At 48.7% G+C, this 24,252-nt stretch overlaps 1 protein-coding gene across 3 annotated transcripts; it reads left to right on the top strand.

Moving 5' to 3' along the window:
- Positions 1-2,317: 2,317 nt before the first annotated feature.
- GRIPAP1 (GRIP1 associated protein 1) lies at positions 2,318-23,319 on the top strand. 3 transcript variants are annotated; one of them, XM_070464271.1, is made up of 27 exons: positions 2,364-2,420; positions 2,995-3,117; positions 4,460-4,526; positions 4,669-4,730; positions 5,698-5,724; positions 6,507-6,614; positions 9,573-9,723; positions 10,543-10,727; positions 10,905-10,952; positions 11,648-11,679; positions 11,783-11,830; positions 11,971-12,070; positions 13,386-13,463; positions 13,661-13,753; positions 14,479-14,613; positions 15,014-15,109; positions 15,331-15,543; positions 15,674-15,787; positions 16,766-16,843; positions 16,928-17,023; positions 17,147-17,203; positions 17,317-17,416; positions 18,947-19,077; positions 20,619-20,741; positions 20,899-20,992; positions 21,793-21,947; positions 22,770-23,319. In XM_070464271.1, exons 1-27 carry the CDS (start codon positions 2,379-2,381, stop codon positions 22,860-22,862), a joined length of 2,649 nt encoding a protein of 882 aa, XP_070320372.1. In that variant the 5' UTR covers positions 2,364-2,378; the 3' UTR covers positions 22,863-23,319. The 3 variants fall into 3 exon arrangements, with proteins under 3 accessions (XP_020732377.1, XP_070320372.1, XP_070320373.1); XM_020876718.2 differs by lacking the exon at positions 2,995-3,117 and having other exon boundaries at positions 2,318-2,420; XM_070464272.1 differs by lacking the exons at positions 21,793-21,947; positions 22,770-23,319 and adding an exon at positions 21,363-21,786.
- The last annotated feature ends 933 nt before the right edge of the window (positions 23,320-24,252 follow it).

Below are 24,252 nucleotides of genomic sequence, written 5' to 3'. Positions count from 1 at the left end.
AGGGGCGTTGGGGAGAGGGAGAACTAACCCAAGCAAATTTTTAAAAAATCTTTTTGGTCACTGGCATGTGGGATCTTAGTTCCCTGACCAGGGATCAAACCTCACGCCCTGCATTGGCATCTCAGAGTTTAAACCACTAGACCACCAGAGAAGTCCAAGCCAAGCAATTTTTGAACACAGTATTTTGACTACTATCAGTTTAAAGGAACGGCATCATATTGAAGCTATGGTAGTCTTGTTAAACACAGTATTTTGACTAGAAACCAACAGGAATCTAAAGACAAAAGAAGCTGTAAAAAAGTATTGACCTCTAGTTGATAGATTTGTTTGTCATAGTCTTATGGGTAAGCAATCCTGGAGTTAATATGCATTATGATTACACAAATAAGTAGATTTATTGTGGACAGTGGGAGATAGGTTTCTTTCTGTTGGAGAAGAATATGAAAAGTGAGGAAACTAAAATGAATCTTGTGTGTTGTGCTGAAATGGAAGTTATTAGTAGTGTACTTATGTTTTTCAAGTACATATATCTAAAAAATAAAAGGTACTTACCCCCATGGTCCAGTGGTTAAGACTCCTTGCTTCCACTGCAGGGGGTGCAGGTTCAATTCCTGGTCAGGAAACTAAGATCCCACATGCCACACGGCATGACAAAAAAATAAAAAATAAAAAATATATATACCTATAGCAAAATACATAACTAGATATAATAGGTATGTGTGTATACATGAATTAGCCCATATACATGTATTTTTTAGCTCTGTACACTTAGAGGGCATTGAGAAAATTACGCTCTAGTAGCAATGAACACTTTCTCAACTGGGGCTAAAAAGGAATAATGTTGAATCTGGAGCATCTTGTAATGCTAGAAAGCATGGAATTGCTTTAAAAAAAAATGATGGGGCCATGTCAAAGGGACACAAAAGTCAACTTGAAGGAGCTTCCACTGGTCAAATCTGGGACAATTTGAGCGTCAAAGGAAATAATGACAATGATTGATTATAATCTATGGAATAAAATAAGAATGAGTCTGTACAGATCTAAACACATAAATGGGGAAGAAGAGAAAGCTCTTTCTTATAGTAGACTAGTAACTAACAAATATCAAAGGAATGTTGGTGTTAGGAAATCATTGATGGATGCTGAAGCCAATAGTTCAAAATTTTTATATCTAAAGACAGGATGATAAAGCAAAGGTGGCAAAATGTGAACAACTGATGAACCTGGTAGAAGGATACAGGTAATTTCCTTATGGGCTTCCCTGGTAGCTCAGACAGTAAAGAATCGCCTGCAATGTGGGAGACCTGGGTTCAATCTCTGGGTTGGGAAGATCCCCTGGAGGAGGGCATGGCAATCCACTCCAGTATTCTTGCCTGGAGAATCCCTATGGACAGAGGAGCCTGGTGGGCTACAGTCCAGGGGGTCGCAAAAGGTTGGACACGACTGAGTGACTAAGCACATTTCCTTATACCATTCTTGCTTTTCTGTAAGTTTAAAATGGCATAGAATCATTTTTCTCCTCGCCCCACTAAAAAGAAAAAAAAGATAAATAAGGCATATCCTAGTACCAGATATGTTGCTGCTAAACATGCTTTCTAACTTTTTTCTTTCCCAAATATAAACTACTGCTTGGGTGGCAGGGTTTGCAGCGGTGGCCCGTAAGCACAGAGATGTTTATAATGCATTTAATCTTTTTATTATTTTTTATTTTTTATAATGCATTTTAACACTTATTTGAATGTTCCTGATGTTTTACTATCCTAGTTTTGTTTTTTAAGTGAAGCTTTCTCGTTTGATTCACTGCCATTCTTTCCTCACAGGTATTTTAAATTTATTGGTGGCTGGGCCCTTTACCTAACAGTATCACGTTAAAAAAAAAAAAAAAAGCGTCAAATCTTGAAAAAAAAAACAACAAAAAACACGCCAAGGGCTTCACGAGAGACGGGATTCCCGTTTTCGGGTCACCCGGAGGAGGGCCGGAACAAAACATGCGCACAGCTTCCGCTTTCATTTCCACTGTAAAGCCGACCATCTTCCTTAAAGGGGTACCGCGGAAGCGCGATTTTCGGTCGGCAAACACTTCCCTAGCGACGAGTCCCATGACACAGGAATGTCACAGTGTCGCATCACAATGAGTAGCCTAATGATAGCTCAAAAGTCAGATCTAATGACCTGGATTCTGGTAAAACACTAAACTGCAATTCACTTAACCGGCCAGTTTTCTTTTTCTCTTGTCTCGGTTTCCAAAACGCTGAACTTCCGGAGTAGACTCCTCCCCTTCTATTCCTGCCCGGTGGTTTGGTCCGACCCAATTCTACTGACAGGAGAGACAAACCGCGTCGGCGCAGAAAGCTGTTGGGGGGGTGGGGGGGAGGAACATGGCGCAAGCTCTGTCTGAAGAGGAGTTTCAGCGGATGCAGGTACCGCTCGGCGGGGAAAAGACCAGCAGGCTAGGCGACGGGGGTGCGGGGAAGAGAGAGATTGTGCCACCGGCTTTGAGCAGGGGTTGGTTGGGATGGACCTTGAGTCTAAGGGTTTTGGAGAAGGGAAACTGAGGTTCCGTTTGGTGAGACTACTGGATTCCGAGAAACTGTTGGGCTCTCAGCGGTTGGATTCTGTTAGTTTTGTGGGTGGAAGAGAGAGTTATAGCGTGGGTGATACCTACTGAGACCTGGAGGGGACAAGACCTTTGGGCTCGTGTGGGAGACACCCTAAGTGGGCGATGATATTGCTGAGCTTTGAGGGAAGGAGATCCTGAGAAGGCGAAACCATTTTGCCTGGAGAGGAAGGAAGCGGGCGTTGAGTTGTTTGCGTCATGGTGGGGGGAGCCCTGGAGAGGGCAATACCATTACTTGTGGGAGGTAGACATTTTTATGGGAGATACCACTATGCCAGGGCACTGGGGAAAGACCCCACATGTTGTCCTTGTTCCTGGGAGGTGGAGCTTCTGTGCAAGGGGTGGTACCATTGGATGATTAGGGGTGATCCCATTAGGGCTGGGGTGATGAAGGCCCTGAATGGGTAATACCATTAATCCTTGTTGGAGAGAGAACCAGAGGAGGTGAAAGAGTGATACCCCTGGACCGCGTGGAGAGGAGATCACCGGGCTCTGGGAAGGTACCCTGACTGAGTATTCTGACCACTTGATTCTTTTGGTGGGACTCTGAGATGGGATGAAAGGCCAAAGGGGGCCCTTGTTGACATAGTTCCTTTCTGGGGAAGATCATTGGATTTTGTGCTTGGGTAGACTCAAGGGGGGAAACCCTCTGTAGGGTCTGTGGGAGGACAGGAGGAACTCCAAGTGAAGACAGATAATTCATTCGTCCTTGAATGAAGGAAACCAGTTGTCACTGTGTGAAGGACCCTGAGGGTGGAAGGGCAAGATAATTGGACCATAAAAGGGGAAGGCCCTTGTAACTTGTGCATAAGGGTTATTCCATGTGAGTAAGGGTAATCCACCTAACCCATCCAAGGCCTTGTGGGGGAAAAACCCTGAAAGGTATAGGTTCATCTCATTAGATCATGACTGGGGAGATTTTGAGGGGTGTAGGGGACCCTTCAGTGAGGAAGATTGATTCCATTAGTCATGAGTGAAGGGAGAACCATTGGATTCTGATGGATAGAGACTCTTAAGTGGGTGCCAGGGGTGTTCTCATTGGATCAGGAGGAGAGGATCCAGGAGTGGACAGGGGCAGGAAAGGTTGTATAGGGCCCAAGCCCTCTCCCCTTTAGCAGACCACCCAGGGATGGAGTCTGGTGCCATGGGAGAGAGGGAAAGGTCCTGGTGCTGTAAGGGATGGTCGTTCTGGGAAGAACTGGCCTCAGTGCCCTGCAGTGCTGGTAGGTAGGGATATGCTGTTTGGAATGACCCATACTTCATTTGTCCTCGATTCTTGAAAGGGATCTGGACATTTTGAGAGCCTTGCTTGTGGGGACCCCGGGTAGCCCCTTTTTACTCAGTGAAATTGGTCATAATACCAAGCCCTCTTCCCTTGGGAAAGAGGGAAGAAGGCAGTCCCCCGCCCCCTACTTGGGCCAAGAGGATAGACAGCACCTCTGATGGAAGACTGCACAGTGTTTAGTGTGTGATGAGGCCAGCCAGGGTGAGGAGGCTGACTTCATCCTGTGGGCATGGAGAGCCGTGGAACACACAGAAACAAGAGATGGACTGGGTCAGCACTGTGGCATCCCCTGGGGTCATAGTTGGACTGAAAGGGGAGAGGTGGAGGCAGCAGGGAGATGGGCAAAGCAGGCTGTGGTCATAAGTAGAACTGATGAAGGTGGAACAGGGGCTGAGCAGCTGGACTCATTTGGGATGCAGCAGGCACAGGTCTTAAGAGTGACTGAAAAGGCACAGGAAGGGCAGCAGGGTCTCTGGGGCTCAGAGGGTTGGTTCCCTCCTCATGAGGGTAGAGGGCACATTCCCGCCAGGTCATTTCCCTCCCTGCTTCCCTCTCAGGCTCAGCTACTAGAACTCCGGACAAACAACTACCAGCTTTCAGATGAACTACGCAAGAATGGTGTTGGTGAGCCAGGAGGGTCTCATTAGATGGGGGTGGCTCTGGGGGACAGAGGCTAAGGGGGAAAATACCTCAGAGGCCTGGCAGAAAGACCTTTCAGCTCCTTACCACTGACTGAAGCTGAGATTCCCTGCTTTCCCCACACCAGAACTCACCAGTCTTCGACAGAAGGTTGCCTACCTGGATAAGGAGTTCAGCAAAGCTCAGAAGGTACCTCCTACCTACTCACTCACCCGAGTTTCCCTGTAGCCATCTGACTCATTCATTTGTCCAGTGAGCACCTGCAGTGAACCAGCATGTAACCTAATGTTACATGTTGTCATTAGTCATTCAGAAATTTCTCATGGAAGTCTCTCTTGTTTGGTAATTTTATCTAATTTTCTTTAATGTATTGATTAATTTTAGTTTAATTAATTCATTTTTAATTTCAACTACTTATTCAAAATAATCAAATCCATCAGTAAGTCACCTTGACTCTGCCTTCTGTCCTCCACTCACATTCCTGCCTTGTGCTCCTAGTCCCCACCCCATCCTGGTCCTGTTGGTAAAGTGAGACTAAAGCTACCTCTCAGATCCTTTGAAGGTGAGATAGCATATAACCTGTCATGGCCCCTTAAGGCATTCAAGGCCCTCCTTTGTCTCTTTCTTCACTGCTCTGTCCCCAAGCATAGCATAATGTGATACATAATAGATGCTCCACAAACATTTGCTAGATGAAGGAATACAGAATGCAGAAAGTCTGGCAGCCAGAAAGCTGGGCTTCTGTCTGTTTGATAGGGTGCTGATTTCCCAAACTGGCAGTGTCTTCAGCTGCCCAGCAGAGGAACAGCAGTTTCCATGGTTCTTTGGAGGAATCCACATAGATATGTTTGGACAGATGTAGCAATGAAGCCATAATTTCTGAGCCCAGAGATCCAGCCTGTGAAGGGTTAAATACTATGACCTGTGAAAAGCTCAATAGCTTAGAGGACAGGGTGTAAGCAGGGTGCTCCTCACTCACTCACTCCATTCTTTTGGGCTATAAATTGTTGTGTGAGTTCTGTGGTTATAGACACCCCCATCCCTCAACCCCTGTTATCATTGTGTCCCCTTGACATTTGCCACAATCTCTCCATAGCCTAGTGAGGGAGTCCATCTCTGTTCACCTTATCTCTCTTCCCATCCCCCTCACCTTTAGGCACTGAGCAAGAGCAAGAAAGCTCAGGTAAGGGGACCCCTGGCGGGTAAATGTGTCTGGTAGACTGCCTTAGAGGGGATATTTCGGTATGCTGGGATCTCCTTGTACTGGCCTTTCTTTCTCTGTGTGTGCACTTGCATCTGTGACTACCTCTCAGCCATGTGTTTTTGTGTTTGTCTTTTGTGTTCCTGTTTTGTCTGTCTCTGTGTCTTTCTCCTTTTTCCTTTATCCTCTTCTCTGAGCCTCTCTCTGTCTCTGTCTTCCTGTTCTTGGATTCTTGTTTCTCTCTCCAACATTCTCTTTGTCTTTCCCCCGCCTGTTCCTATCTCTGCCATTGTTTCATTTCTTCTTTCCCTTTCTTTGTCTCTCTTGACTTCTTTTTCCTTACTCCCCTGTTCCTCTCTCTTTTCCTGGTTCATTTCTTTCCCTGACCCCCTCTCTCTGTTCCATTCTCCCTCTGTTGATCTCTTTGTTTCTATCTCTCCATGGTCCAACCTCTTCTTTTTCTCTCTCTCCCCCTCCCCATCACCCTCTCCTTCCTCTCTAACCTCCTTTCCCCATCTCTGTGTTTCCTTTCTCCCCAATTTCTATATACCCCTCTTCTCATTCTCTCTCCTTTCTCTCCCTCCATATCTCCTCTTTTATTCCTCTTTATATTTCTCTCCCCTTGTATTTCCTGATTTCACCCATCTCATTCTCTGTACCCTGTGTTCTCCCCTCAATGTCATTTTCTCCATTTCTGTTTCTTTGCCCTATTGCCCCATCCTTTCTACCCATGTTGGAGACCTGGCTTACATCTGCCACTGCAGGAAGTCGAGGGGCTGCTGAGTGAAAATGAGATGCTTCAGGCAAAGCTGCATAGCCAGGAGGAGGACTTCCGCTTGCAGAACAGCACGCTTATGGCCGAGTTCAGCAAGGTGCTGGTGCCCTGGATAATTGAGGGGGGCGCAAGGGGTAGGGACTACATGGGCTATGGCTGGAGGGCTGCTGAGGGTGGTTGGACAGAGGCTGGCCTTGACTCACTGTCCATGGTGCTGAAACACGGCCTGGAACTGTGTTTGGGGGGCAGTGGTTTGACAGATGGGACCACTCACTGCTGTGATCAGAAGGCTGCAAGCCTTAGTGTCAGCTGGTTCTTGACCAGGTCACTCCTTTTCTTTGAGCTTCAAGTCTCCTGGTGTATATTTTGGGGCTGGTGCTATGCAGCCCCAGGTTACTGGGGAGTCTTAGGTAAAATTCTTATGCTTAGTATGGGATGGAAAGATGTTTAAGCTGCTTCCCTTTTCTCTTCTAAGTTTTTAGTGTCTTTTAAGGGGAGAAGTCTCATGGCAACAAAATAGGTATTTCCAAGGTTCTACCTGAGAATGTAGGGCTCGAGACTTCAAAAAAGAAAACAAAGCAAAGTATGTTTGTATGCAGGTACGCAGTATGGAGTATGCAGATATGCAGGTACGATATCAGAGGCAGTTTAGTAAGTAATAGTAAAGATCCAGAAGGCCTCGATTAAACTCTCGGCTCTGCCTTTTACTAACTGTAACCTTGAACAATTCACTTAAACTCCCTGTTTCTTGCTTCCCAGATGTTAAAATGGAAAAGCTGATAATGACAGTACCTGCCTGGCAGGGCTTTTGTGCAAACGGAATCAATTAATGTCTGCAAACCACTTAGAACAGTCTTGCACATAGTATCAGCTTATGTAGGTGTTAGCTGCTGATAATACTCTTTTATTAGTTCATTTTCCCTCTAAAATATTTCTTGACTATTTAAAAGGTTTATATCTATCCTATGGACTTGCCCTGCCTTTAGCCCTTACCACCTATTACCTGCTCTATTCCCACAGCCTCCTTGCTGTCTCCTCACTTCCAGCTTCTTGTACCAGGCCTGGTCTGAAGAGTAGGTCCTCCCACATTGCTCCTTTCCGCAATACCTCCCAGTGGGTCCTTGCCCCCCAAAATTCAGGACTCCTGGTGCTCACATAATAGCTGATATCATTGCCTCACTTTTCACTGCTTCCTTCCTCCAGCCTCAATGGTATCATGGTTCTTGCTGGGTGAGGTGGGGCAGTTATTCCTCCACAAATCCAGCTTGTGTTTCCTGGCACCTGCCCTGAGCTAGGCACTGGGCCAAGTATAGAACCTCCTTCACACCTCCCTCTTCCTCCTAGAAGCTAGAAGTGCTCATAGGGAGGCCTGAGTTCAAGGCCTGTCTCTGCCATTTATTTACCAAGATATTTCAGCTCAGTTGTTCCTTCAACAAATAGTTACTGAGCCCCCACTGTGTGCTCTGTATTCTGGAAATAGTTGTGAGCAGTACAGAATAGTCCTCCTTCTTGAGTAGCTTATATTTCTGGGAGTGGAATGGGAGAAAAGATGATAATATAGTAGACAAATAATAGCACTAATAGCTGACAGATTGAATTTACTGTGTGCCAGGTCCTATTTGGGCTTCCCTCGTAGCTCAGTTGGTAAAGAATCTGCCTGCAATGCAGGAGACCTGGGTTCGATTCCTGGGTCAGGAAGATCCCCTGGAGAAGGAAATGGCAACCCACTCCAGTATTCTTGCCTGGAGAATCCCATGGACAGAGGAGCCTGGCAGGCTACAGTCCATGGGGTCGCAAGAGTCGGACACGACTTAGTGACTAAACCACCACCAGGTCTTTTATGGACTTGCCTGGTGGCTCAGACAGTAAAGAATCTGCCTGCAATGCAGGAGACCTGGGTTTAATCCCTGAGTTGGGAAGATCCCCTGGAGAGGGGAATGGCAACCCACTCCAGTATTCTTGCCTAGAGAATCTCATGGACGGAGGAACCTGGCTGGCTACAGTCCATGGGGTCGCAAAGAGTCAGACACAACTAAACGAGTAGGTCCTATTTGTTGTGCTTTACATTATTCACTCGTTTAATTCTCTTGGCGAAACGATGAGATATCATTACTATCAGGAAAACTGAGTCCCAGAGAGATGAAAAAACTTGTGCCAAGATCAAATGCAGAGTAGAAATTCACATGCAGGCAGTCTGGCTTTGGAATCTGTACTTGTGACCCTATGTTATGAAATAAAATTTAATTGTGAATCACAATTTATGATCCAAAATTTTTCGGAGATGTAAGAAATTAAAATCATATTAGGTAAATTTAATTGCAGTTTGTGCTAAGTAAGAAAGAAGTGAACAAAACGCCATGCTAGCAAGTATTATAGTTTCTGTGTTGGAGAATATTACTTGAAAGGTGACGTTTTAGAAGAGCACTGGTGGTTGCAAAAAAGCCAGTCATATGAAGAACTGGATGAAAGGAATGGTGTTCTGGGTAGAAAAGAAGCCAGTCAATAAAAATTCTCTGTAGGCCTCAGTATTCTCATCTGAAAATGGAGACAAAGGATCCTGTCAGGTCTACTGTCCAGTAGTTGAACAGGGGGCTGGCTTAGTTTGATTTGCATTGTATTCTTCTCCATAAGCTCTCCCAGGGCTATTGATAGGGAGCTGTGGGCAATACTGACCCTGGAAATGCTCTGAAAGCTATCTGTGGTGCCTTGGCTCCCAGATGCAGACTGCTCCACAGAAGAGGGCTGGCAGTGGGGCCATCCGTGATGTTGACATCTGGGACCAGCAACTTGTAGAGGAGCCTGAGGTCTTGAATTGTGACTGTGAGGTTGGGCGTGAGCAGGTGGAAAATTGTTCTCAGTATTCTCAAATCTTCTGTTACTCTTTCACTTCACAGCTGTGTGAATTTGAGGTTGTTTAACATCTGTGCCTCTACATCACAAGGGTGTTATGGGAACTAAATGAATTGTAAAGTACATGGACCAAGTGCTGTGTATATTTCAGTAAATGCTGTTCTGATTCTTTGCTTTTCTGCCACCTCACCTGTCCCCTGCTCAGCTCTGCAGCCAGATGGAGCAGCTGGAGCGGGAGAACCAGCAACTGAAGGCTGGGGCTGCCAGGGAAGGGGCTGCCCAAGCTGGGAGCCTTGTGGATGGGGAGCTACTGAGACTGCAGGCGGAGAACACAGCCTTGCAGAAGAACGTGGCAGGTGTGTGGACACCCTGCTGGTAATGTGGGGACCTTGGGGCTTGAGTTAGGTGTTGTCTTCCCTCAGAGAAGGGACAGGCTTCAGAATCAGGCTTGGCCCTGCCATGAACCAGTGTATGACTTTGGACAAGCCATTTCACCTCTCTGAGCCAAAGCTTTGTCATTTACCAAGTGCATGCACCTGGAAAATTGTAATAGAGATAAGAGGTGATAATCTTTCTGAGTTTAGCTCAGCACCTGATACCTAGCAGGTGTTACAGATTAGCAGCTTGAACATCAGAAAGGAGATGTTTGCTAAATGGAGAAAGGGAAGGAAGGTGCATTAGGAAGATTCTGAGCCCAAGTTGTCAATGGGGTCTGGGATGAAAGCTGAAAGAAAGCTTCATCGAGTGTGGGAGTGTCCTGATATGTGGACTTTTGGAGAGCAGCTTGGGCTTGTGGGGTGGTGGGTGGAAGGTTGGTGATCAGGAGGGAGACTTTGTAGAATGTGGCTGGGGTTAGAGGTTGTAGAAGGATTCAGCTGTAAGTGGAGGAGGGTGGGTATCACCATCACCTTGGAAGACTGGATGGGGCTTTAAGATGGAATTGGGTCTTGGGAAACTAACTTGGGCTGATTTGATGGTAGATAGGATTTCTGTGATTAGTGGGGCTTAAAAGATTTGTGAGAAGTGGGGGCTGAACCTTGATTTTGTAGGTTTGTGACCATTGGAGCAGGGTTTCTGCTACCTAAGGGGTTGAAAGCCAGTTCTCCCTCTATTTGAGGTGAGTCGGGGGTCTTCAAAGATTACCTCATCCATCATATGTCTGTTTTGCTCACTAGCCCTGCAGGAGCGCTATGGGAAAGAGGCTGGCAGGTCCCCAGCTGCCTGTGAGGGTGAAGGGGACCCCCCTGGGGGCTCAACTTCTCCTATCATGGCCCCCATGCCATTGGCAGAAGTGGAGCTGAAATGGGAAATGGAGAAGGAAGAAAAGAGATTGCTCTGGGAGCAACTGCAAGGCTTGGAGGTGAATCTGGGTCTGTTGGGGCTGGGGTGCCAGAAGGCAAGTGGATGCCCTAACTCTGCCTGGTGATATCTGTGACATCACTGTCTTGTGGGCTGATGGATTAGGAGAGCAGGGAAAGGCACAGGCCCTACCTCCTGCCTTGCTGATAACAATTCCCTCCCTCATTCATTCTGGCAGACCTTGAAGCAGGCTGAAACATCCAGGCTGCAGGAAGAACTTGCTAAGGTGGGGCTGCTAAGCTTTCTCTGGACTTTGCCCTCACCCACTCCCCACCTGCCATGCTTCCGTTAGTAGGATAGAGGGGCAGAGTATCTTCTCAAAGCCCAATTTCATCATCTGTGAAATGCAGAGACACACATTTATGTCACAGATGTGCTTTCAATATGATATGGGCTAATGTCCCTCTGTGTCTCGTGCTTGGCAGGTCCCATCCCATCCTTCTATGTCCTCCCAGCTCTGCTTGTTCATTCATCTGTCCATCCATCTGTCCGTCCATCCATCCAAGCATTTATAGACTGCTGGCTCTTAGGAACTTGAGACCCAGTGGTGAGGCAGCTAATTATGATCCTACTTTCCAGGACTCCTAGCCTAGCTATTCTATGATGTGGCCATCAGTCAATAGATTGGGGGCATATGTTGGGCTTTGGAGCCAAAGGAGCTGGGTACAGGTCACATTTTTGCTGCCGACCAGCTGCCCAACCAAATTACATAACCCTTCTGAGATTCCGTTTCCCCATTTGTAAAGCCAGTAGTGTTCACTTCTCAGGACAGTTTTGAGGATTCCGTGAAGTAATGTAAGTAAATCTCAGTTTCCAGAAGGGCCTTAGTGGAAAGTGTCTGTAAACATGAAATTAATTTTTGTCTTTATTAATATTATTCTCATCGTTATCACTTGTCTGTAACCCCTTCCCCAACCCCAGCTCTCCGAGAAACTGAAAAAGAAACAAGAAAGGTAAATTTCTTTTTTCCAGAGCTGGGGGGGAGGGGTTTGGGGGGACTAGGGAGGAGCTTGACTAGTGGAACTGATCCATATACATCTATCTTTCTGTGCCAAGTTTTTGCCGTCTGCAGACAGAAAAGGAGACACTATTCAATGACAGCCGGTAACTACCAGGGTTGGGGATATTGGTGGATAATATGGCAGTGCCCAGCATGATTAACCGAAGATCCTGGGGCCAAACTGGGAGACTGGGCCTCGGGCTGTGATCAGCGTGCCCCCACCCCTTCCACCAATCACCCGCAGGAACAAGATTGAGGAGTTACAACAGCGGAAGGAGGCTGATCTCAAAGCCCAGTTGGCTCGAACTCAAAAGCTGCAGCAGGAACTCGAGGCTGCCAATCAGGTGAGGGGCTGATTTCTGAGATCACTGGGACAGGGACGTGGCTGCAAGTCTGGGGAACTCTGAGGTCCACGGAGGCTAGCTGGGGAGTCTGATAGTTCCTGTGTTAGAAATATAAGGACTGAATGGGTCCTGGACCCCTTAGGAGCTAAGAAAATGGAAACTGGGGAACCCTGAGAGCCCTAGGGGTTGGGCTAGGACTCTGCATGAATCAAAAATCTCAGAGGGAAAAAAAAACTCAGAGGGGCTGAGGACTGGGGGCCTGTGTGCCACAAGTGTAGATGAATCTGAATTGCTGGGGTATTAAAGATAGGAATCTGAAGAAATCTGTGGTCACTGGACTGGGACCAGGAGTTGGAGTGAGTCTGAACTCTCCGGAGGCTGGGTAACTTTTAGAACTATGGACACAGCTGGGCCTGGAGGCTGAGTGCATTTGAAACCCTCAGAGCTTGGGATCTGGTTTGGGTCTTGAGACACCTAGGAATTTGGATCATGGGATCTGGGTGGTCCTGAGAATCCTGGGGATTATGGATAAAAAACTGGTGAGTCTGAGACATCCAGAGATTGGAACAAAAGTCTGGGGTGGTTTGAGGCTCCTAAGGGTGGGGGGCTGGGTGACTTTAAAGTCTCTAGGCTTCCCTTTAGAGTGAATGTGTCTGAGGTCCCTTGGACTGGGGGATATAGTGGCTGTGGGTCCAAGGCCCCTCAGAGCTGGGGACAGAAGTCTAGATAAAGCTGGGTCTTCAGTTAGCAGGATCTGAAGATCCCCGGAGACTGGGGGCAGGAGTGGCAGGTGAGGTGTCGGTCTGAGACCTCACCAGGAGCTGGAAACTATGCAGTTGTATCAGTTTGAAACCTGAAGGATCTGGGGCTGTGAGTTTGGATGGGTCAGAGACTCTTGGGGACTAGGGACATGGGAGTTGCATGTGTCTAAAACCCCTTGGGGTTGGAGTCAGGAGTCTGGGTGAAGCTGTAGTCCCTGAGAGTTGAGTGTGTCTGAGAATCCTGATGCCCTTGTGCTGGACTTTGGGTCAACGTGAGACCTCGCATGGTTGGGGGCTGAGTGAATTTGAGATTCCCTAGGACTGTAGGTGTTTTCTGAGGTGCTTAGGACTGGGATGTATACAGGGGTGTGTGAAGCCCCTGGGGATAATGACCTAGAGTGTGGGTGAGCCTGAGATTGCTGATAGCTGGGTAGCCCCAGACCCTCAAGTGCTGGCAACATGCTTCCCCCTTCCATAGAGGAGGTCTGTATGGTTATACATACCCCAGGGGAGGCTGAGGTCTGGAATGGGCTCCCCTGACCTGGTCCCCACAGAGCTTGGCAGAGCTGAGAGATCAACGGCAAGGGGAGCGCCTGGAGCATGCAGCAGCTCTGCGAGCCCTACAGGATCAGGTATATTGTACTGAGCGGGCTTGGGGGTGAGGGCAGGTTCAGTGGGTATTGTGCAGGCAGGCAAGGCCCCAGGGGTCCTGCTCCCCCTGGTCGCGGTTCTTGTGGGTGTGTGTATGTGTGTCCTTTCTTTCTTGGCTGCGGGTAGGTCCTGTCTTCCGGTTCTGGACCCACTCTCACTTGTTGTGGGGTGGGGCCAGGTGTCCCTTCAGAGTGCAGATGCGCAGGAACAAGTGGAAGGACTTTTGACTGAGAATAATGCTCTGAGAACTAGCCTGGCTGCCCTGGAGCAGGTACAGGACACATGGGAGCCCATGCTGATCCCTCCCTAGTTCCCCCATCTCCCTCTGCTTGTGATCCACATTGGGGTAGGGTTGCCTGGACTTCATGCTGTTCTCCTGCCTCTGCTTTTATTTCATTCTCAGCTTCTTTCTCTCGACTTCCACCCCTCTTCTCTCTGGTCCCCCATCTCTGCTTTTCTTACATTCTAGTTTCTCATCGGTAAAAAGCCAAGAAGTGTACTAATCTTAAGTGTACACTCAGTAAATTGTCCCTGTGTGTATATTTTTCTATCTCCATGTAAGCAGCACCCAGAGGAAGATATAGAACATTTTCAGCATCCCAGAGGCCCCTATTACCTCTTTTCAGTCAGTACTTCCCAGAAGTAAGCACTTCTCTGACCTTTAGCAACATAGATTAGTTTTGTTTGTTCTTCAACTTCATGTAAATGGAATCAGACACCCAATCTTATGTCTGGCCTCTTTCTTGAAGCATTCTATCTGTGAGGTTTATCCATATGTAGCACTAATCTGTTCTGCAATCTCTGTGTACTATTTCATTGTATGAATATACCACATTTGTCCAATCCCCTCTTGATCACTTTGATTGATTTTCTCTTTGAAATTCTCTCTCTCCTCCTGGCTGTCTTTTCACCTCTCTCCCTGTCTCCTTGGGAACATCTCGCGACTGGCCCCTGGGGCCTCTTTCACTCCACTCCCATTACCACCATTCTCTCCAGATCCAAACAGCAAAGACCCAAGAACTGAATATGCTCCGGGAACAAACTGCTGGACTGACAGCTGAGTTGCAGCAGCGGCAGACTCAGTATGAGGACCTCATGGGACAGAAAGATGACCTGAACTGCCAGCTCCAGGTGACACCTCTGGCTTGCACCTGTCTCCCCCTAGTTCCCTAGTTCTGGCTCAGTGGAACTTCCCATGGGGTGTGGTGGGAAGACCATGGAGTCAGACAGACCTGGGTTCCAGTATGACTGCTGAGCTTATTAGCACCTGTGTGTCCCAGACCAAGTCATTTCACTCGAGGTTGAGCCTATTCAGTTAGTTAGGATAGCCAATCTGATTCCATAATAGAAACCAGAATAATGGTAGGAGAATTAATGGTGGGAGAATAAATGCTGAGGAGCAGCTAGGGATCTCTGCATGTTTCTAATCTAGAAACAGCGAGACCATCACTCACTTGACCAGACGTGTCCTGGATGACCAGCACCTCCTGGGGGCTCTTTATCAAACTCACTCCCTTTGTCTCTGCGTTAGGAGTCATCGCGGGCCAATAGTCGGCTGCTGGAACAACTCCAGGAACTTGGGCAGGAGAAGGAGCAATTGATCCAGGAATTACAGGAGGCTCGGAAGGTGGGCAACACTGAGGGGGTAGCCCAGACTGCAGGGGCACAGGTGATGTGGGCCAACCCAAGGGAATGGGAGGGGGGCAGAAAGTAGCCAGTTCTATGAGGAGGGGTGGGTGGCTTAGCCTGGTCAGTGAGGCTGGGGAAGAGGTACACTTTGGCTTGTTCCTTCGCCCTTGTTTGGTTTTGGAGAGGAGGTTGACTGGCGTCCTCCTGCCTGGCCACCAGAGTGCTGAGAAGCGGAAGGCCATGTTGGATGAGCTGGCCATGGAGACGCTGCAGGAGAAATCCCAGCATAAGGAAGAGCTGGGAGCAGTGCGACTACGGCATGAGAAGGAGGTGCTGGGAGTGCGGGCCCGCTATGAGCGTGAGCTCCGTGAGCTGCACGAAGACAAGAAGCGGCAGGAGGAGGAGCTGCGTGGGCAGATCCGTGAGGAGAAGGTGGGTGGGTAGGTGATGGTGTCCTTCTGTCTCTAAAACCTGGGGAGCGAAGCACTGCTGATGCGTCAGCGGGTGGCATGGGTGAGGTTCCACTTCTCCACTTGGCCCATGGTGGCTGGCTCTCTCACAGGCCCGAACGCGGGAACTGGAGACTCTTCAGCAGACGGTAGAAGAACTTCAAGCTCAGGTACACTCTATGGATGGAGCCAAGGGCTGGTTTGAACGGCGCTTGAAGGAGGCTGAGGTGAGTTGGTGCCTGGGGATGCTCAGAGACTGGTTGGGAGGGTACCCATGGCAAACCAGGGGACTGGGAGTGGTCAGGCCCTGGAAGTTTCTGAGATGCTCTGGACTTGAGCATCCTCACTGCACTCCCTGGGTCAGCGGCACCCCTCTGGAGGGGATTGGGGCATGGTCATCAATCAGTAGGGCAGAATGTCAGCTGTGCAAATTTGAAAAGGCACCTCTTCCTTCTTACACTGTACTTCTGTCAGGAATTTATTGTAATACAATCATTCTACTTTTGTTCCAAGCAGAACTTTTACTACCATTTTCTGGAAAAATGATAGTACGTAAGAGGGTGTGTTACATGGCAGTGAAGAACATACATGCTGGAGCCAGTTGTTTGCCTGGGTTTGAATTCTGGCTAGGCTGCTTTATATTATAGCTGTGTGGCCTTGGACAAGTTATTTACTTCTTTGTGGCCAGTTTTCAACATCCATAAAAGAATGATAACAATAATACTTGCTGTTTAGGTACTATGGGAGGGTTCTATAAAATGAGGTAATATGTATCAAGTCCCAGGTGGCGCTAACGGTAAAAAACTTGCCTGCCAATGCAGGAGACGAAAAAGATGTGGGTTTGATCCCTGAGTCAGGAAGATCCCCTGGAGGAGGAAATGGCAACCTACTCCAGTATTCTTTCCAGGAGAATCCCATGGACGGAGTAGCCAGGTGGGCTGGAGTCCATGGGCTTACAGAGAGTTGGACACGACTGAAGCGACTTAGCACGCACAACATTCCTGGTGTGCAGTAATGCTATGTTATGTTTTATTAAATAAGATGTAAATGCAGATGTTGGTCCTTGATGTGACACTTCTGCATCCAGTGTTCCTTATGGGAGTATCTTCCCTGCACACCCAGGGGCCCACTGCAATCCCTTACCCTCCTCACTGGGCGTGATGTTCTCTTGGGGGCTGTGGTCAGACCTGGGACTTGTCTTGTAGGAATCTCTGCAGCAGCAGCAGCAGGAACAAGAGGAAGCCCTCAGGCAGTGTCGGGAGCTGCACGCCAGCGAGCTGAAGGTGCCTATTGTATGATGGCATTCCTCTCTGGTGGGAGGATGGAGGTTTCCCAGGCCTTGGCCTGAGCTGCCCTCTGCTTTGCAGAGCAAGGAGGAGGAGCTACAGGGTGTGCAGGAGCAGCTCCGACAGGCTCAGGAGGAGCGGGACTGTCACCTGAAGACCATCAACAGCCTGAAGCAGGTCCCTGGTCCCTCCTGAGCCCTTGAAACACCCTGGGCCTCAGCATGCAGTAGTGGGGCAGGGAGGGAGCACACTACAGGCAGCCATGCTGGCGCCCACAGCCATGCTGTCTCTCTCCCACAGGAAGTGAAGGACACAGTGGATGGGCAGCGAATCCTGGAGAAGAAGGGCAGTGCTGCGGTATGACAGCACATGCTTGGGAGGTGTTCACGCATGGCCCACTCCTGTGCTGTGGTACCCCCACCTGTGGGCCCACCAGGCCTCAGCCCCCCTCTTTCCCCCTTTCCCCACAGCTTAAGGACCTCAAACGGCAGCTGCACCTAGAGCGGAAACGGGCAGATAAGCTGCAGGAGCGGCTGCAAGACATCCTCACAAACAGCAAGAGCCGCTCAGGTGAAGGGCCCAGAGCGCAGGGGAGGCTGAGGTGTGGGGAGGCAGAGCTTGGGGCTGAAGGCTGGGGCTGCTTCCTGTACTTTATTCTGTAGGGCACTCCTGTGTCTTCTGTCCCTCTTGAACTTTGTCTTTTACCCTTTCTCTGCGTCTTTCCCTCCTCTGTTTCTCTCTCTCTGCATTCTCTCTCTGGGCTCTCTCTCCTTTTTGCTGTGTCTCTTCTGTTTCTATCTCTCTGCCTCCTCCTCATTTCATCTCTCTCTATCTGCCTTTCTCTCCCAGATTTGACTCTCTAGTTTTCTGTTTTTCTCATCCTGCTCTTTTCTTCTCTCTGTTCCTTTGTCTCTCTCCCTCCTCGGTCTCTCTTATCTGTCTTTGTCTCTGTTTGTCTCCTCACTACCCCTCAGACACTCGCACACCTCACCTAGTGTCTATCAGTCTGTTGTGTTCATTCTCTCATTCTGTAAATATGGACTGAGCCCTCACACTCACATCTAGGGTCCCTAATAGGAACCCCCCACCCTAAGTCTCAGTCCTCCAGGAGTTTCCCGTTGAGCTGGGGAGACAGACTTACAATCAGGTAGCAGAACTACCATGTGATCATTATGCAGTTAAATTACATTATTTCTGCCACTTAAGGTAGAAAATAAAACAGAAAAATTTGAGTTGCCTCAGACTTCTTTTTTTTTTAAACAGAGAAATGGCCTAAAACTATTGTTTAAATAAATAAGTTGCAGTGATGGCTCTGGTGCATTTCCTGTATCATAAGTGAGAGAAAACTTGCTGCCTGTCCCTCCCCAGCCACCCTGCTCTTGCTGGAGATCCTTGGCTTGTAGTGCCAGCCCCACTCCCTGACACTCAGAAGCAGCTGCAGGAACAGAGGCACATGTTTAGTGGCTGTGTTTCAAGTGATTTGTCAAAAACGGGTGTATTTCTCACCAAATCACTTGTCTCGCTGAGGCATTCAGTCTCCTGAAGTTACCTTTCTTTATAAGGGAGGACTTTTATTTCTTTTCTGTTGCAAGTTGGTGTACAAATGAACAAACAGATTCAAACTGTGTGCCATACATTCTATTTGTCCACTAGATGAAGATTTAGGTGTATGCCTATGAGTCTATCGCCATCTTTTCTCTCTGTGTCACTACTCTGACTTGTGTCCTAAACCAGCATCTCTGTTAGCTTCTATCATCTGCTCTGGCTTGCTGTCTGTCTGTGGTCTTCTCTCTGCACATATGGGTGCCCTGGTGCCCTCTCCAGCTATCTGTACCTTGAGTCTGAGTGCAAATGTCAATTTATGCCCATTTGTGACCGCATCACATCTTTCTCCCCATCTTCACCTTTGTTTCACTTCTGGTGTGTGTTTGCCTAGAGAAACAGCTCTTTTTTCTGTTTCTGCTTCTCTCTACCCTACTGTCTGCATCATGCCTGAGTGTCTCTTTGCCTCTCTCCATCTCTGTCAAATCTATTTCTGCCTCTTCCTGCCCTGGGACCCTGGGGGATTGGGGCTCAGATTTCTCTTCCTTCTCTGCCCAGGGCTCGAGGAGTTGGTTCTCTCAGAGATGAACTCACCAAGCCGGACCCAGACTGGGGACAGCAGTAGCGTCTCCTCCTTCAGCTACCGCGAGATCTTGCGGGAGAAGGAGAGCTCAACTGTTCCAGCGAGGGTAAGGGGCAGGGAAGAACCTACAGCCCCAGCTTCTACCCAAATTCTGGGTCCTCCTTTTTCCCTTCTCTGCTGCCATCTTCTACTCTGGGCCCAGCACACACATATTCTTGTCAAGTTTTCCTCAAGCTCACAAACTTGGATTCAGATTGCTAAATGGAGGATGAACAAATTATCTTCTCTGACCCTGTTTCATCATCTCTGGGCTAATTCTACTTTTCCTGGTGCCATAAAATATGTGGCTCATAGTAGGTGCGTTATCCATGTAGGAGATCCTTTTTTTCCCCATTTCATAGTTATCACTTATTATTGTTGTCTATGTCAGCTTCCTTGCCAGACCCTTATATTTGGAAATAACTTTTTTTATCATTCTATAAGTAGTTTGTGTACATTGTAGAGGGGCTTCCTTGGTGGCTCAGTGGTAAAGAATCTGCCTGCAACGCAGGAGACACAGGAGACCCAGGTTTGATCCCTGGGTTGGGAAGATCCCCTGGAGGAGGGCACAGCAACCCACTCCAGTATTCTTGCCTGGAGAATCCCATGGACAGAGGAGCCTGGTGGGCTATAGTCCATAGGGTCACAAAGAGTTGGATATGACTGAAGCAACTTAGCATGCATGCACATACGTTGTACAAAAATTGAAAAAACACAGCAAAGATTTTTTTTAAATTCAAGGAAATCACATCTTTATCATCCAGAGATCACCACTATAAATTCTTAGTTCATACCCTTCTAGACCCCTCTCTCTCTTTTTTTAAATTTTTTTTCCTCTTTTTTTAAACCTAAATAAGATTGCAAGTAACCAACTGATCTCTACCATCCTAATTGGTAAATGTTCAAGTGATGTGGGTTTGATCCTTGGATCAGGAAGATCACCTGGAGGAGGAAATGGCTACCCACTCCAGTATTCTTGCCTGGAGAATTCCATGGACAGAGGAGCCTGACGGGCTACAGTCCATGGGATTGCAAAGAGTCGGACACTACTGAGCATGCACACATCTTCTGTAGTACTTTGACCTTAATCAGATTTCTCTAGTTGGTCCCAAAATGTCCTTTATTGCTGGTCTTATGAAAACCAGCATTCAATTTTGAGCACATTTGTTGCATCTGGTTGCTTTATGTCCCTTAAATCTCTTGAATCGAGTGTGATCCCTCATTTTCATGACATCAACTTGTAGAAGAGACCAGCCCAGTTAACCTGCAGAAAGTGTCCCACCTTTGGGATTTTCCTCTGGGCTTCCTGGTGGTGTCATTTAGTTTGTTCTTCTCTCCCTTGATTCTCCTGCCAACTGGGAGAACTCAGGGGCCCCAGGCTCTCCCTTCATGATCTCAGTAAGTCTATACTGTTTGTGGTGTGATGGTTCCTGTCTCCCTCTTTAGGCAAAGGGGGATCCAGAGTCTCTGAGGGTGCCAAGACTTGTCTATAGTTTGTCTGCATCCCGTTGCAGAGCCCACCCCCGGCTTGGTTCTCCTCAGTCCCAGATCCTATCTGGGGTGACAGTGCTGAGCCTGGGCTGGCCTCTCCCCCGCTCTTCCCTGCAGTCCTTATCCAGCAGCCCTCAGGCCCAGCCCCCACGGCCAGCAGAACTGTCAGATGAGGAAGTGGCTGAGCTCTTTCAGCGCCTGGCAGAGATGCAGCAGGAGAAATGGATGCTGGAGGAGAAGGTGCCATCTGCTTGCTTGTCCCTGCTTGGCCTGCCTTGGCAAGGAGGCTGGGGTGGCAGGAGTTGGGGGTGGAGATGGGGCAGTATCTGGCCAGGCCCCTCCTCCTGGGTGAACATGCTGCAGTTTAGGGTCTGAGGTGGGCTGGACCACCCTGCAGGTGAAGCACCTGGAGGTGAGCAGTGCATCCATGGCAGAGGACCTCTGCCGGAAGAGTGCCATCATTGAGACCTACGTCATGGACAGCCGGATTGGTTAGTGCTCCCTCCCCAGCCCTCACCCCTCATTCAGCCCCTCACCTGCTTCTGCCTTCCCTGCCATCCAGAGCTGTGGCCTCTCTCTTCTGATGGAACTCACCAAAGTTATTGCAAGACCACAGGTGGTGGAGGGGGGAGCCAGGCAGGCCAGGACCTTACTGCCTTCCTCTCTACCCCATCTCTCTTCTCGGTTCCTCCCTCTTGTCTGAGGCTCTGTCATCTCTCCACCCTCCTATCTTGAGTGTCTTTCCTTCCCATTTTCTTTTCTCCTCCCTGTGTTTCTTTCCCTTCTTTCTCTCCCTTCTCTTCTTTCTGCCTCATCTCCGCCCCCCTTCATTGTGGCTCACTGTTCCTACTGCCTGTCTAGATGGTTCCACCTCTGGAAATTTTCATTCTCTGGATGCATAACCTTTTTAGGGTCCTTCCCTCCTCCCTGCTCTTCCTCCGCTCTCCTCCTTTCTCCTCTTCCTTCCTCCACCCCCATCTTTGTTTCTTTTGTCCCTTTCAGACCTTCTCCTCTGCCTGTTTTATTAAACCTTAATCAGAACAATACCACTTGACACATGCTGAAAGCTGACTGTGTTGCACACAGTCATAGGCATTTTTCCATGTGTTAGTTCTTGTCCTGATTTCTCAGGGCTGCACAGCTAGTAAATGAAACCAGGGTTTCACATGGCAAAGCCTCTGCCCCTCCATTAGGTTTCTCCACCTATTCCTCTCCCCTGCTCCCTGTTTCCCTCTTCCTGTTCTGTCTCTGTCTTGGCCAAGGGGGTGGTTCTTAGCTTGGGTCCTTGCAGATGTATCTGTGGCAGCAGGCCACACAGACCGCAGCGGGCTGGGCAGTGTCCTGAGAGACCTAGTGAAGCCAGGTGATGAGAACCTTCGGGAGATGAACAAGAAGCTACAGAACATGCTGGAAGAGCAGTTGACCAAGAATATGCATTTGCACAAGGCAAGTGTGGCCTACCAGCCTACCCCTTTGTCTAGCGACACAGCCCCTGGGTCATCTGCCAGTTCCCCCTTCACCTACCCCATTCACCATGTGCTCCTTCCCCCTTGTCTTCCCATCATCCAGTTAACATGTTCACTCTCAGTTTTAGTCTTTCACTCTTCCTTCTGTCCTTGTATCCACGCACTCATCCAGTCATACACATTCAGCCACTCTCCCATCAACCAACCATTTGCCCATCTGCCTTGCTACCTGTCTAATCATCTGCACATGTCTTTGGATCCATTTCCTGACATATCTCTCTCTCTCACCTAATCATCAATCACCCCTTGTCTTACCTTTTACCCACCTGCTCAGCAATCTGCCTGCCCACCTGTTGTCCTCCATCTGTCCTCTGAACAGTTCATCTGTCCACCTATTTGCCTACCATGGATCTCTCATGCATCCACCTATGTGTCCACTCACCCACCCTGCCATCCAACTATTTTCCCATCTCAGGGTAAGTCAGAAAGGATACAGGTCCAGCCCCTACCTCAGAGAAGCAAGCTCACTGTTTAGTAGACAGGAAGGTGGTGGGGATAGGGGTACAGCAGATGATCCACTCCCATGTCCATATCCCTGGCACTAGGCACCCTTCACCCCCTTACACACACCTTTCCTGAGCCCAGCCCACTGCTGGGAGCTCTGGGACTACTTCAAATACCTTCTTGTCTCAAGTTAGACATATCTGGAAATCGAGGGGATGAGATGAATGACACCCAGGCTTGGTGAGGGTGCCATCGCCTGCTACCTTCTCTGACCCTTGATGGCTCCTTTGTTTCTTAGGACATGGAAGTTCTGTCCCAGGAAATTGTGCGGCTCAGCAAGGAGTGTGTGGGGTCCCCCGACCCCGACCTAGAACCAGGAGAAGCCAGCTAAAGACCTGCAGGCTGCACCCACTCCCTTCCTTCTCTGGCTCCCAGGACACCATTCCCTTGGGCTGTGGTGGGAAAATGGGGGTGGGGCCAATATCAAATAGGTTGGGAGACTGGACATTAAAGGGGTTGGAGGCCTGATGGCTGGTGTCAGTGACCCTGTCTTAGGGCTGAGGCCCCTGGGGAGTGGGGAATCCTGAGGGGAGGGGCAGGGTTTTCTCTTCCTCCTTGGTCCTGGCTCCCAGGGGCCTTTGCCTTCATCTCTGCATGAGCTCTCCCTCCAAGAGACCAACTCTTTTTATTTAATTTTATTTTTTAATTTATGTCTGGAAGCCTGGCTACTCTGCATTTGGGATTGGGGATGTTGGGTGGGGCATGGTCCATGTTCAGCGTTCTAGCAATGTGTGTGTGTGTAAAGGCTGTGCAGCCAAAATACCATCTGGCCAGATGGGCCCACCCACTCACTGTCTGCTCTGATTCTTTCCAACTATGAGGGATGTGCTTAGGGTAGGGAGGTTACTGGAAGGGGGAGGGTGGTCACTGGGTGCACCTTTACTCTTCTTCCCCCACCCTCAGCCAGCCTGTCTCCAGTTACTGTTGACCAGTCTCAAACTGAGTGGAGCAGAAATACCCACAGACATGTATGTGGGTGGATATGTTTGGGGTGTGGGTATAGATGAGTGGACAGATGGGAGGATGGATAAGTGCTTGGATGGACTGGCAGACAAAGTAGAATGTTGCATGGGTTGGTGATGGGAAATAAATGGACGGATGGATAGGTGATTGGGTGAATAAATGGACAAATGGGTTGCTGGACAAGTGGATAGGTAGAGGAGGAACAAGTGGGGATATAATGGACAGATGGATGGCTAGGGGGATGTGTGGATGGATGAGTGGGCAGGTTGATGGATGAGCTAATGGGAAGACTAAAGAGTAGGTATAATGATAGGTAGAGCTATGGATGGGCTTCCCTGATAGCTCAGTTGGTAAAGAATCCGCCTGCAATGCAGGAGACCCCGGTTTGATTCCTGGGTTGGGAAGATCTGCTGGAGAAGGGATAGGCTACCCACTCCAGTATTCTTGGGCTTCCCTTGTGGTTCAGCTGGTAAAGAATCTGCCTGCAATGCAGGAGACCTGGGTTTGATGCCCTGGGTTGGGAAGATCCCCTGGAGAAGGGAAAGGCTACCAACTCCAGTATTCTGGCCTAGAGAATTCCATGGATTGTATGGGGTCACAAAGAGTCAGACACTACTGAGAGACTTTCACTTTCACTTTTAGAGCTATGGATAGATGGACAGATAGATGGGTGGCAGTGGGGAATCCATATGGATAGGTTGATAAATAGGTGTATGAGGTTAATATACAAATGGATGAGTGAATGGGGAGGTGAGTTA

Source organism: Odocoileus virginianus, unplaced genomic scaffold (genome assembly GCF_023699985.2).
Source record: "Odocoileus virginianus isolate 20LAN1187 ecotype Illinois unplaced genomic scaffold, Ovbor_1.2 Unplaced_Contig_22, whole genome shotgun sequence".
NCBI classification, from domain to species: Eukaryota; Metazoa; Chordata; class Mammalia; order Artiodactyla; family Cervidae; genus Odocoileus; species Odocoileus virginianus.
Note: the sequence above shows the minus strand (reverse complement) of the source record. Positions and strands in the feature narration are given on the sequence as shown.

Bases quoted from the DNA above. Each gene is read 5' to 3' on its own strand.
- GRIPAP1 (XM_070464271.1), top strand. From the start codon at position 2,379: ATGGCGCAAGCTCTGTCTGAAGAGGAGTTTCAGCGGATGCAG. The intron at 6,615-9,572 runs GTGCTGGTGCCC...TCCCCTGCTCAG, and splicing joins TTATGGCCGAGTTCAGCAAG to CTCTGCAGCCAGATGGAGCA. The intron at 17,417-18,946 runs GTGAAGGGCCCA...TTCTCTGCCCAG, and splicing joins AAACAGCAAGAGCCGCTCAG to GGCTCGAGGAGTTGGTTCTC.